The sequence below is a fragment of the Sturnus vulgaris genome, chromosome 15 (genome assembly GCF_052056855.1).
Source record: "Sturnus vulgaris isolate bStuVul1 chromosome 15, bStuVul1.hap1, whole genome shotgun sequence".
Lineage (NCBI taxonomy): Eukaryota > Metazoa > Chordata > Aves > Passeriformes > Sturnidae > Sturnus > Sturnus vulgaris.
In genome coordinates this window covers 4,844,185-4,858,216 of record NC_142257.1, presented here as the reverse complement: position 1 = coordinate 4,858,216, position 14,032 = coordinate 4,844,185, and the positions used below count along the sequence as shown (strand labels likewise).

Genomic DNA, 14,032 nt, shown 5'->3' with positions numbered 1-14,032 from the left:
TATGATGCTGTTTTGCATTCTTTTTAATGGGAAATCCAACCAACATTGCTCTCCTTTTCCAAAATCCACTCGCCCAGATTGCAAACTTGTTTTTTTATTGGCAAGAACAATCTGTGTTGGGAGAGAGAGATACTGAGGAGTTTTCTTTGTGTTTGCTTTTACTTAAAGTACATTCCAGGCTGAAAGGATAGCATTTATGTAAAGTGTATAGCCTTCGAGTCCAGGCTGAAATGTGTGTTCAGATTGTGTTCCCTTAATCCTGTTTAAGGAAAGAGAGGAATCATCCACCATCAGATTAATATTGATTAAATGTCACAAGGATTATGAAAGAAACATACTGTACACCTACCAAACACTAAAATCAAGTTTAAAAGTGTGGCAGATTTATATTTTATTTCCTAAGTGTCCTCCCCAGCTGATCTGTTTGAAGCTCACATAATATTCTCCATGATAAATTTCCACTGTGTATTCCCACTTCAGGTGCTCCCCTGAGTTCCTTTGCAACTTTGCACAAGAATGCTGAGAGGAGCTTCAAAGGAATTCACTGATGACATTGCTATTGTTGAGCTGCAGGAAAAGTGTTGAAGGACCCCAAAACTAGTCAAGAGGGAAATATCTAGAGGTCAGCAGAAGTTGTAGCAACCTTTTTTCCTATGTCTGTTCTCAGTTTGGGTGCTCTGTTCTGTTATTCCCTTTGTATTCCTCAGATAAATGAGCCGTGGCAGGGAGGCTGTGGAGGATGGGGTGACTACAGGCACACACATCACTAATGACCCACTTGCTCATCTCTGAGCTTGCAGCTCATCTCATTGTTTCCATATTTTCCAGTTTAAAACCCAGGCTCCAGTGATTTTTTGGGACTCTGAGTCAGAGAATTGTTTCTCCTCCACCCGCCAGGGCTGGAGTCACAAGGAGTTCCTGTCTGGCTTAACTCAGCCACAGCCCAGTGCCTAAGGCTTGGCTCACTCCTTGTGTGCATACAGTGCCAAAACCAAGAGCTAAAAATAATCTGTAATAAAAGCAACAGAATCCATTTTTTTTTATTATATTACATTTTTATTATAAACACTTTGTTGATGCTGCACTTGATCCCATTATTGCTCTTATTATTCAAGATTTTTTGATTGCCCTTAAAAGAACAACTCCCCAGCATTTAGACAAAAAAGGAAGACAGACAGACCTTTGCAATGAGCTATTTTTATAGGATCCTGGAAAGAAACGTGAATGAAGCTTTATGGCTTTTGTTCAATCCACTGGCTTAACCTAACCAGGCTATTATTGGACCCTGAAATAGAGCTCTTATTGATTTCAGATTTAATGGGATTCAAGGGGAGCAACAGCAATTACTATGCTCACCCACTTAAAAACATAAATTAAGGATGAATAAGGCTTTTAAAGCTTGGAATTAGAAGAAGCAGTCACAAATAATTTTTACCTGCATTGTATTGGATTTACTTCCTGGGCATCTGTTTGCACAGACTTTCTGAGGCTGTCACATATTATCTGATGAGACCTGCAGAGGAGAGAACCTCCTCAGATGGGTGTTTTCATGAACAAATTGCTCAATGTGTCCTGATCAATAATAGTGGGAATAAAAGCAGTTTATGGAGACTAACAGCACACTATACATTGCCTCGTGACTTCAGCTGGAGAAGAATCACAGCAAGTCCTTCTCCCTCCCCCCTCATTTGCACAGTCCTGCATAAGGCAGAGCACTAAAGAGAAGATACACCAAGGCCAGCTTTATCACCAGGTTCATCACAGGCCTCTGAGACCCCACTTTCATTTGAAAGCAGTGATGTACAACACTAAAAGTGTGCTGCAGGTCTGTAATTGTCACTAAAAAAATCGAGTGAGAAAGAAATGTGTTGTCTGAGAAGAAAAATGAAATTGGGCAATAGCTAACCAGGTGCATCTGCACCTGAGTGGAAACCTGATGTCTCCCTGCATTCTGCTCAGCCCCAAGAGCTGCTCAGCTGATTGACACCTCCCCTTGATAGCAGGAGCATTAATTGTTGGTATAAAAATACCTCTCATTGCATTGCATTTGAGCTCCTCTCTCTCTGCAGAGAGCAGGGGAAGCCCAGAGCAGGTTTTGTGCAGAGGGAGGGGATTGTGATCAGTGTCTTGCTACAATGGCTGGGTCCCAGCTCTGCCAAGAGGGAGCAGGGGTTGCCCTTGCCTTGGCACCAGGGAAGGTGCCAGGACAGTGCCATGCAGCTCAGGTGCTTCTGCAGCACCCAGGGACAGCAAGAGGCAGCTGGAGAAGCTGAACACAAATACCTGTGGTCCTCTGGTTGGATCTGTTGCATCTTCCAGCTGAGGTTTCTTTCTTGGGGCATTTGTGCTCCTCCATTTCAAACCCTAAAACTGGACTGGAGATGTTCTCTTGCCATGAGACTCTTGATTTTTGTTCTTGAATGAGGTGAACACTTACAGGGGTCTTTGACACCCCACACCTTATGCACTGAAAGGGGGGAAAAAAGCCAAAAAACCCAAAACACTCTCAGAGTGAATCTTTATGTGATTCCAAATACTTGAGGTAGATCCTGTCATATGCTTTTTAAGTTCCTGACTGATTGTGTGGAATTAAGTTATTGGGCAGAGAACCAGCTAATGGAAACACATTGATGAAATCATTTTTGAAGGACATTAAATGGGACTTAAAATAAAGCTGAAATGGCTTTATGGATTTTTCAGTCAAACTGTTTATGAACATTTATCGGTGGTAAATTACACAATGTCAGAAGAGGAAATCAGTATAATAGAAGCCTCTCTGATATAATACTGTGAGAAAGAATAATTTATTGCCTAGGGATGTACAGTACAGTGTGTTTAAATACTAATTATATTATTGTTTTCTTCTGTCTTTGGCTGATTGCACATAAGTTACCCTTAGATGCAGCAGCAAGTCTCATATGATGAAAAAAAAATTCAGTACTTTGCAATGAAATAGAAATTTTCTGTATGCATTTTCCATGGCAGATAGAAAATGTTTTGCCAACTGATAATTCAGGAAGCAGAAACTGTGTTGTACAATAATGAATAAAAGAGGAAGAGGGATAAAGCAGCTTTGATTGGAAAGGGAGATTGTAGCAGCTGACTCTTGAACTGTTGGAGCTGTTTGTTAATACCATTTGCCAAAACCCATCATTTCTCAGGTAGAGGACTGTGAAAATAAGACTAGAGGAATGCAAGACTAGAAGGAAATTGCTGGTCCTGAAAATATTGCCCCTTGGTTCTGAGACACCAGATCTTCCAGTCAGGAATTTGTCAGATCTGTCATATTGTCTGTCCCATCTATGGGAAAAGCTGCTCCCCTTGTAGCTCCTCTTTTTGTAGAAAACCCTCACTTTCCTTCCCAAATCTACTCAGGACCAGTTTACTGCCACTCATATAAGCTCTGGCTCTCATATAAAGAGTGGCTTAGAGCCAGTGGTTCTTTTCCCTTCATGTTATTTACCCTCCTAATGTATTTATGCACAGCATGAGTATCCTTCCTCAGCACATCATGCTGCTCAGCTACAAAGCCAAGTCCTTCCAGGCTTCTTTTGTAGGACAGACTTCTGTTTGTGCAGTCCTGACAGTTTTTCCTCTCTGTACACTCTCCTCACTGGGGATGAGCAGGGGAGGCACACAACAGTTTGAGGATTCACTGATGATTCTTAAAATAATGTGATTTTCTTTTTTTGTGTGTTCCTGTTAGACTTTCTTCTTGCCTTTCAGTTTAATGCCATGTTTGCCTTCTCTTTGGCTCTGTCACACTGCCATGAATCATGAGTAGCATTCAGCTTTTATCCAGGGATATTATACCTTGGAAGCCTCCAACATGCAGAAGAATTTTACTACTTTCAAAGCACATGACCTTGGACTTCACATTTTCAATCACTTGTTACTCCATAACATCCCAGTTTTCCTCAGCAGAGCCAGAATAGCCCAATTCAGTGACAACAGCACATTTCCCTCAAACTTTCCTTCCTCTTTTTTGCCAAAGCCTTGAGTCACAGTTGGATTTCGTGATCTTCAGAGTCTTTTCCAACATAAGTGATTCTGTGCTCCTGAAACCACTAAATGAAGTCATTTCCTCCAGCCTTCACTTTCAGCACCATCCAACACTGATGCTGTCAAAGCCTGGCTGGGGACTTCCACGGTGGCCAAAAGCCAAACTTTGACACGAATATTCAGTGGAGGTGAATTAGTCCAAGGCAGTTTTCCCCCTGGGGAGCTGCTGATCCCCCGGGCAGAGGCTGAGACTGTCCAGTGTAGAATAGAGGGGGCTGGAGGGATGAGGCATGTTTGAGGTCCAGGAAATTCCCAGTAGCACAGGAAGAAGAGGATGGTTCTTTTCTGAAATTGTCAGGCAGTGAGGTGAAACCAAAGGGGGAGCTTCTGCAGAGTGTTTAATTCATCCATCAGCCCCCTGCTGCAGAAAGGGGGACACTTGGGATGAGGATTAGGTGAGGGGAGGAAAGTTTATCATGTCTCTGATGAACTTTCTCTGCCAACTCAAGGGAGCTCTCAGCTGCTGACAGCCAGAGCCAAGGGAGGCATGTCTCAGTCCTGGACCCTCAGCATCCCCTCGTGCCTGATGTCCTGCTCTGTGGCAGGGACAAGTGGCCCTTCGGGAGATTCTGTGTTATTAAAGAAGAATATTAAGGAATTAGGCAGTCAAGGCAGAAAGCCTTATCAAGGCAGGTGGCGTTTGCTTCTAATTCGGATCAAAGGAGAGAAACAGAAGTGTTTGGAAATCTCATTCCTGTTCCCAGTGCATGAGACACTTTTTAATGGATCTGGCAAGAAGGGAGATGGGGAAAGAGGGTTTGAGAACTGTGTAGGGAAGGGAAAACAAGAAAATGGTGGAAATGAATACCCAGCTCTTTTATTTTCAACCTCCTTGAAATGACTGCATTGGGGTTTTCATTGACCTTGTTTCCAAAGTTGCTTCCTGCATTTAAACTAAATAATGAACGCCTGGAAACCCCCAAGTTTAGAAAGAAGTCACAGTTTCTCCTTATTCTGCAAGCACTTCTGGTTACAGGGAGGTAGTTATTTTTGCATGACTTGCGTATCCGACTTAAGGTGTCTAAAAATTAATTAAAATACCCAGCATAAAAGCACCATTTAAGCCACGTGGGTGGAAAGGGTACAAGAATATCTATGTGCATCTCTCCATCTGCCCCTCCTCATCTTCCTTCCCTCAAAAATCACTGTTCTATTATGCAGATAAGTGCAGGCTGGATGTTTTGCTACATTTCATTGCAAAGCCAAGGCAATCGTGTTGGATAAAGCAGAGATTTAAATCATTTGGAAACTGTTGAGAGAGGACAGATCTGATAGTAACAACCTTCATGGTTGGCAAGTTACAGCTGCTTATGACAACTTGTAACAATGAAAGCTTATAGTAAAGTTAAAAGCTAAATATCTGTATTGTGCCACAGGATCAGCTTCAATCCCCAAGTATAAAGCTTCAAACTTTAGGCTGCTATTATCATCTTGGAGTTTACTTTTTCTCTGGGTTAAAAGGAGTTGGGGAATATTTTTATAAATGTAAGAGTGCTTGTTTTCATTCTGTTTTTTTTTTTTTTTTTTTTTGCTTTAATACAGTGGTACAGCTTAGTTAATTTATTTCAGTGCAGTGTAGTAATGCAGCCGTAGGTGTTTTTCACTTATGGCAGCAGTTACAGCAGGATGTTGTCTTGACATGTTTTGGACCATCTCAGAACATCTGTTATTCTGCAATGATGACTTTCAAACTGCACATAGGGAATATTGCACTAGCATGTGTTAGGAGTGCTCTCAAAACAGTACTTGTGAAACTTTTCATCAGGATCTGTAGTTTGCACCAATAACTTTATCAGAGTAAAATCTAAAGAAATAAAAAAAAAATGCCACCAGCACTGTCTGCATGCTGACACTGAAATTGCTGTGATGTCTGCAGGTAACGAGTGACTAATTGTTCACAGTGCTTCTGAAGGCAAGACCACAGGTTTAAATTTAAGAATATAGGTCATACTTTCTCATTGGCTTGGCAGCTGCATATTGGAGAACAGCAACATTAATTTGTAGTGCACTCTGTGTGTGAGGCAGTTAGTGCCACTCTCAGCTGTGTTTTAATTGGGAGTTTCAGTGGGAGCAGGAACGTGATGTTCTGCAGCAGAGTCGATGACAGCACCTGGGGACTCCTGTGCTCCAACAGAGCATTTTAAAAGTAGAACAGATTCAGAAAAAAAAACCCCGTGAGAAGTCCAGAGGATTTGCTGCACAGTGATTGATTCAGAAAGCCCAGAACTTCTCAGAGAATCAGAGCAGGTTGGGGGGGTCGGGTCACCATCAGTGTCTAAATAAAGTCTCCTCATGCAAGGCTGGCTGGCACACGAGGACTCAAGGAGATTCAGTGGCTGAAAGATGAAGTGAGACCATTTCAGATTAAATGCACATTTTAAATGAGCAGTTAGTAGAAAGGGTTGCCAGAGGGTGGCAGGGATTTGGCTTACAGCAGTGATATGAGGAGAGCACATCTTTCTAGAGAAGAGAGATGACAAAATATGGGCCCAGTTCAGGGATGGCTGGGTGAAATGGCCCAACTGGGCTGTACAGGTGGCCATGAAGAGAATTGCAGTGGTCTGGAACTTGGACAAGCTGTTTATAGTACCCAGCAGTTCACAGCTCTAAAGCCAGTCAGCAAATGGGGCAGTGCATCTTCTCCATTGTCTCTGAGAGAAGGGGGAATGAGCAGAAGTTAAATAATTTCTGAGTCACACAGTGACCTGATGGCCAGGCTGGGACTGGAGCAGAGTCTGCTTGTGGTGCCCTGCATGAGGGTGAACCTCCCTCCTTTTCCCCAGGCAGGAGCACAGCCTGACTGGAGAGCTGTTTGCAGGGATCAAGTTTTTGAAAATTTGCTTTTCTCCCTTGAGTATCTTTGAGAGCCCAGTGAAAGAAATAATGTTGTAACATGGATCCAGGTACTTTAATGAGGGCTGTAGCTGGATTAGAAGCCTGGTTAGCAAAGGGTATCTTTTCTAAGCTCCCTGCATCAGCTGGGTCAGCAGACTCTAACCAAGTCAGGGTGCAAGCACCTACTTTTCCAGCCAGAAGTGAAGTTTACAGGCAAATCAAGGCAGCCCATTGCAGATGAACAAGGTCTGGCTTTTCTGGGTACAGAAGGGATGTGCAAGAAAAACATGGGGTCAAGCAATGGGTTAAATTGCACCTAGGTATGATTTGACAATCACTCCCCTGATAACAGCTTATAATGTTTACAATTTGTCTTCTGTTTTGTTTTGTGATTTCAGGAGCAGAAGGCACAGTGTTCCCTAAATCTATAGAAACTCCCAATGTCAGGGCAGACCCCTTCAAGGAACTAAGGTAAACTTTGGAATATGGTTTAATGGTAACTCAGTGGAGCCTTGTTGGAGTTGTGCTTTCTGCTGGGCATTATTTCTGCTTTTACATAAGAGCTTGGGGATTCTCTTTGGAAGGCATCACAAGAGAAGATGCCATGAGAGAGAAGGGACCTGCCATATTTACATGTGATATGACCAAACTAAAGGCAAACACAGGTCATGAGAGCAGCATTTCTGCTCTGTAACATGCTCTGCATACCCTGGGCTCAGCATTTGGAAAAAAACTAGAGTAATCTTTTCCTGGATGTGCAGGGAGGTTGAAGGCTGTGCTGGATCACAAGGAGTAGCAGCAGGCTAAAGGATAATGCTCTCCAGTATGATCTGTCCTGCAGAATTGCAAACCCTGACCTTCATAGGGCACAGCTGTGCATGTGTGGAACTGCAGACACTTGCAGAGATGCCACTTGCTGACAGCATTGTGCCAGGGGGGAATAAACAGCACAGCCCTGGGAGCCAGCTCTGCCCTCAAGCTAAGGCCAGGCGTTATATTTATTTTATTTTTTAAAACAATTTTATTTAAAAAGTGTGGCACTAGAGGTTAACTTGGATGGCTAGTCTTTGGAAAGATACTAATCATATGGCATATAAATTATTGACTAAATCTCCTGATACCTTCTGACCAAGGGTGCTGTAGGGTATGCCTCAATAGTCAAATTATCCCTCCTTAGAAAATTAGAGAGATAAATATTTAAATAAATAAATAAATAAAAAATTTAAAAAGCAGAAGGATATTTTGTCCTTAAATCTTGGGTTGCCAACTGTCCTTTGCTGGAAAATGCTGTGGATGGAGCAATCTTGAGACTAATCACATGACTTATAAATTATTGACTGAATCTCCTGATACCTTCTGACCAAGGGTGCTTTAGGGTATGCCTCAATACTCCAATTATCCCTCCTTAGAAAAAGAGGGAGAAATCTTTTTTAAAATATTAAAAAAAAAAAATAAGCAGAAGGATATTTTGTCCTTAAATCTTGGGTTGCCAACTGTCCTTTGCTGGAAAGTGCTGGGGATGGAGCAATCTGGAGCCAGCTGAAGTTGAGCAGGAGCACTGCAGGTTTACTGCAGATGTAGGGGCTGAGAGAGAGAGCACCTCCCATGGATTCCCTGCTCTGATACCAGGGAAGATGGGGAATATTCCATCTGCCTTCCCTTGGGTCTGTCTCTACCTTTCAGTTTCCCCCAGGAAACCCTCTAATCGTTCCAATTTCCCACTCAGGGAAATCATCTGTCAGACAGCAAGAGCACTGGAGGCATGGTTGGGTTTGTTATGGAGTTTGTTCTCTTCCTCCAGGCTGTGACTTTAACCCTGCCTCGTGGTTTTCCCAGTTTGGCTCTTCCTTTAAAAAAAGAGGAAATGTGGTCTTTACTCACTGGCAGGGCAGCTGCTGTGGGGAAAGGAGATGTGAGGGCAGGGAGTGGTGGGCAAGGCTCTCCATTTCCCTGGAAAAGGCAAGTAAACAAAGGCACCAGCAAATGGATTTCTAGGTGACCTCCAGGGGACAAAGGCTTTCTACACAGCTCGTGTTTACTGACATTCTAATTTAAAAAAAACCAAAAAAAAAAAGCAAGATCATAGTTAAAATCTCCAATCTGCAAAATTTACAAAACCAGGTCTTGAGTAGTGCAAAAGAGATGGAAGATTTAGGTCCAAGTTTGTGATTATTTAAGACTTTGCTAAAATGGGAGGGGGAGAAATCCAAATAAGTGTAGGATGTTGTACTGGAAGGGAAAAATGTGAATTAAAAGGGCCTTAACCTGATTGACTATGCTTTTGTTCCAAAGCAAATTAAGCTAAATGAAATTGAAATGAATTAATGGCAGTATCCATGCAAGGGATTGATTTGGTATATTTGATCTACTTTAAATTCATGTTGTTATTTCACTTGTTTTGTGTGGAGAGCTGTTGGGTAACTGATTTCCTTTTGAATTAGTGGATTGGATGAAAAAAATTCTATAGAATCTGTTGGAGTTTTTGTATTTTTTGTTTTGGTTTTTTTTTAGGAAAATTATTGAATAGAATTTACCTGAGGAGGAAAAAGTCCCGCAAAGTCCCAAAATATTTTCTGTGTTTCTGACAAGTTTATCTTGGCAAAAATAAATGTTTTTACAGCATCCTGAGAAGAATAGAGCCAATGGTGGCAGTGTGTAGGGAAAGCAAGTTTTTCCAAGAACAAATACTCTACTGCTCCCCAAATAGACCCATCCATCTCTCCCTGCATGTTGGATCACTGGCTGCTTCTTAGGTAAAACGGTGCCTTTTGGGGGCAGTACAGAGTTAATAGTGAAAATAATCTTACTCTGAGGGGAGATTTTTTTGGCTCTTTCCTATTTTGATAGCAGAGTGTGTGCACAAGGTGTCCTTTTTGCCTATTTACAAAGATGCTGCAGTGAAATGGGGCTGGATGAGATGGGCCCCGAGCTGTCACACATTGCTGGGAAAGCAGCAGTGGAATCATGCACTCAGTAGTTGCCTTGTCTCTAAAAGCCCTTTTTCTGCAATAAATTGTGCTTTCTTTTCTGCTTAGGCTGAAGTTCTCAGGTGGAAAGTGCACATTCAGCTGCTGCAGTTGCCCCCAGGCACCACCAGCCTCCATCTTTATCCTAAACCAAGGATGATGATGTGTTGGTGATTTCTCCCTGTGCTCTTGTCAGTGCCCACTCCTGTTCCCCTGTTAGATTTCAAAATGAGGTGGCAGCAACTGCTGCTGTCACAAAGAGAGGAGACCAGCTGCTCCTGTCACACCTGGGAGCCAGGATGTCCTCCTTCCCTTCCTCCTCTCTGGACAGACAGACAGACACCCCAGCAGGACAGGCAGGACTTGCCACTCATCTCTGCTCCTGCTTTTCCTCCCGTGTCCCCAGGGCCTTCAGTCACACCCCGTGTGTCACCACAACTGACACCCTCCAGGTGACAGGACACTTGTTCTCAGCAGACTTTCTGCCTTTTGCCTGAGGAATGGTCTCCATAATCGAGCTGCATTGATAATTCAGCTGCTCTTTAAGGTGCTCATCATCCTGGCCATCCTCTTTGCTCAGTGTCCATTTTCAAACACACTTGCAGTGGTTTAGAAGGAGAGAATCCCAGTGGGAATATGTGCACAGCCTTTTCCCATCTCAAGGTTCTAAGAATTGGTTTTGTGCTTATTTGAGCCAGCTCTGGACTTTGCTGCAGACAGACTCGTGTGTCCTAAAACCACTGTGATAGGAATTCCAGAGCTCATTAATGTCTTGTTTAATGCAGGGTGCAATTAACAGCACATTTCCTTCCTAGGGCTCTAGAATATTCTTTAATAGTGACCTTAAAGCTAGAGATTGTTGACAAATTATTTGATTTACTTTTGTGATTTTTTTTCATGTTTTTACATATTTAAAGTAATTGTAGACTCCTGAATGTGTTTGTTGTTGTTCCTTGGGTTCTAAACTGGTCAAAAGCTGTAAAAAGGCAAGCAAACAAATCCAAATTATTTTCAAGTACTTGAGATGTTTAGCATTGCCATCTGGTATCATCCCAAAATAGTTTAGGGGGAGGGCTTGGGAGATTTGTTTGGACATTGAAATATTTGTACTCATCTGCATTGACGCTTTTTAAAGCAGGTTGGTGCCTTTGACATATGGTAATGTGATTGCTTATGTATAAAAGTTGAATTCAATATGACCTTTTCTCACTGGATTATTTGAGTAGCACCCAAGTAACTTGTCAAGAGCCTGCCTTGAGAACCTCTCCTTGACATTGGCAGGAATCACCTGCCTTTTTCTATTTACATTCCTCCAAAAAACAAATACATGCCAGAGATGCTAACAGAAATTGTCCATCAAACAGCAGATCAGCATTCTTCAGAGGTGAGGGATAAAGGCTGGACTAGGCAGTGAATAAGGAAGAAGGAAATAGTTTGAGGGGAGGGGATTACAAGGTGGGTGCTGAAATATAAGAAAAAGCATCAGGAGGATGCAAAGTGCCAAGTGCTGGAAGCTGGGGACAGGGTGGGGTTGGAGCAGAGCTGCCTTGGGTACCAATGTCCAGGTCGTGCTGCAGCTTGGAAACCTGCTTTAGGGTATTCCTGTTCCCAGAGTTAAATAAAAAGAAGTCAAACAGCATGAAATTCACTCCATGAGGGGCAAGCACACACCTGGAATTTATCCACAGATAGTGTGGGTTGAAAATGCAGTAAATTGCTCATCCAAGGCCATGAAGCCAAGGGATGACTGTTTTTTCTATAATGCACAAATATAGTTAAGGGAGAATTAATCCCTTGGGCTTAAAGGGGTAATTTTTGGCTAAAGTTAATTATGAAGCACTGAAAGCACAAAATGGCAGATGAAATGTGCTTGCTGCTTGATTTTATTAGTGCAATTCTACCTTACCACATAGAGTACTGAACTATCCAAATAGTCCAAGTGAGACCTATTGTACCAGAAAACAATTTAAATACAGTGCTGAGCTAATGTAACAATACTCATTTTGAAAAACGGGAATTCTTACCCAGTTAAGGTTTCTCTCAGCTGTGTTTCACAAGGCACCATAGATAAATAGGAGCACAAATAATATTTCTGTCTAAAACCAATTACATTAATAATGATTAAGAGGAGAAAAATTACAGGAAATGCGAAAAAGGAATGGTATAAAAGAGGAAGTAATTGGTGAGGAATGAAAGTCATTTATAAAGAGTAGTATATGATACTGAAACACTGTTTAGCTTGCAGTGAACACTTGTGGATTCCTGTGAGGTGTCAGCAAGGGGGAGATGACCACTGTACCCTTGTACAGTGCTGGTGTTATTTTCTGATTGATTTCCCAGCAGGGATGCAATTTATTTCTCTGTTATGCCAGTGCAATCCCAATAATTTTGGTAGTCCTACCATCTTAAAAGACAACAGATATTCCTTGGGATGAGCTTTACCTTCCACATTGTAACAAATACAGCTATTTTCAGTCACTTTAAGACAGGTTGAATATATACAACCATCCACTAAAGCCAACACAAACCTATTCATTTACAACTAAAAGGAGACACCTTGTTCCTGGTTTCTAAACCTCAAGCTAATTTCAGTGGCCTTTGGTGAGTTGCTTTTGAATGACAGAGATCCTCATCACCTCATTTTCTGATTGAGGACACCACATCTATCTAACAAATTTCCCTTGACAGCCAAGGCTTCCTGTAACCCTTGCTGTTGGAGAGACTTTCCCAGAGCAGAATTCACACTGATCTTGCAGCCACTTTACTTTAGTATTTTGTCCTGTATTGACATCCCTTCAAATCTGCTATCTATTTGTCTCTTACAAAAGACAAGCCACAGCCCTCCCAAACCAAAGGCAGCCTTTCCACAGCTTCTTGTGTACATTAAGGTATATTTACACCACTGGATATAAGGGTTGGGGTTAAGGAACAGTTGATTGCTGGGGCTTTCCATCTGTTAAAGTATTTCTCTTGCAAAAAAGAGGAGAGGGGGTTTGTTGTTCCTTTTCCTTACCCCAGCAAACCTTCTCTTAATGGCCTTCCTCTCTTTCACACCCAGCACCAGGAAGGGTGGGTTTAGTTCTTGGTGTCCTTTCCTTCCCTGTTTTCAGTGGGTGAAGCCTCAATCTGGATGAGCTGCTCAGGAGGCACACTCCTGGCAAATACAGAGGTGTTAGTGGGGCTGGGCTGATTTATCCCAGCTGGGTAAACCATGGCTCTGCCCTGTTTCCATATCCCAGCTGGATTAATCATGGCTCTGCCCCTTTCCCAGTGCTGCTGATGGCATCTGTCCACAGGCAGATCCTCCTCACAGAGGACTGATGGATGGTGAAGGCATGTTTGGCAGGAAGGTGTTTTGGACTCAGTGTATTGCTGAAGTAAAAGAGAATTCAGGAAAAAAGGCAGGGCAGCTGGAATTGGTGGTGAAGCAGCCTGCAGTGTGTGCTGGGTCTTCCCAGAGTCCCCCCTGTCCCTGTGCTGCTGGCACGTGTGGCTGCAGGAGCCAGCACATTCCATCAGGAGTGGGAATAGGGGAGGAAAGGGCAGATTTCTAAAGGAAATTGCTGCCAAACAGCATTGCCTATGGGATAGAGAGCAATAGAAACATCCCTCTCTTTTGCTGGTTGATGCACCAAAAGATGTGGGAAGAGACTCAAGGTTCATCTGTTTCTGCACATAATTAAACAGCACAGTTGGAGCAATGGCTCCAGACAGAGACCACTTTAACTTTTCCTGGGTCCTGAGTAAACCCCAAGACTTGGGTTCATTATTCTCTCTCTGCATTTATTCTGTAGGGGTTTCCTAACACAAAGTCTTTTCCTGGGAGATATTAATCGTCAGTCCTGGCTGTTATCTCAGATTCAATACCTTTGCTGTGTACAAGATCTGTATCCTGCCTAGCTGCGTTGTGCCCAGGTTTGTCATTAGCTTTCAACAGCAGAATGTCACTTGCTCCATAATCAGAGCATCCATCTGACCTTCGAGTGCTGCTCACAGAGGTGTGCAAGCCAGAAATCCTCTGGGACTTGAGAGAAACCCCATCCCTGTGACCAATCTGTACAGTCAGACATGCACGTGTATCCATTTGAATAACAAAAAAGTGAGTTTATTTGGCTTTTTTTAACTCTCTCTGCAGCACACCGCTAACCTTGAGTAGAAAATAGATGCTA

General features: G+C 42.7%; 1 protein-coding gene across 8 annotated transcripts in view; it reads left to right on the top strand.

Annotated features, from left to right (window-relative positions):
• The window catches only part of SGCD (sarcoglycan delta), a 314,769-nt gene that overhangs the window by 267,324 nt on the left and 33,413 nt on the right, over positions 1–14,032 (top strand). For all 8 annotated transcript variants that reach the window (XM_088173550.1, XM_088173554.1, XM_014875970.2 and 5 more), the window contains one exon: positions 7,296–7,368. In XM_088173550.1, the coding sequence (XP_088029676.1) occupies positions 7,296–7,368 (73 nt within the window). The remainder of the gene's footprint in view (positions 1–7,295; positions 7,369–14,032) is intronic.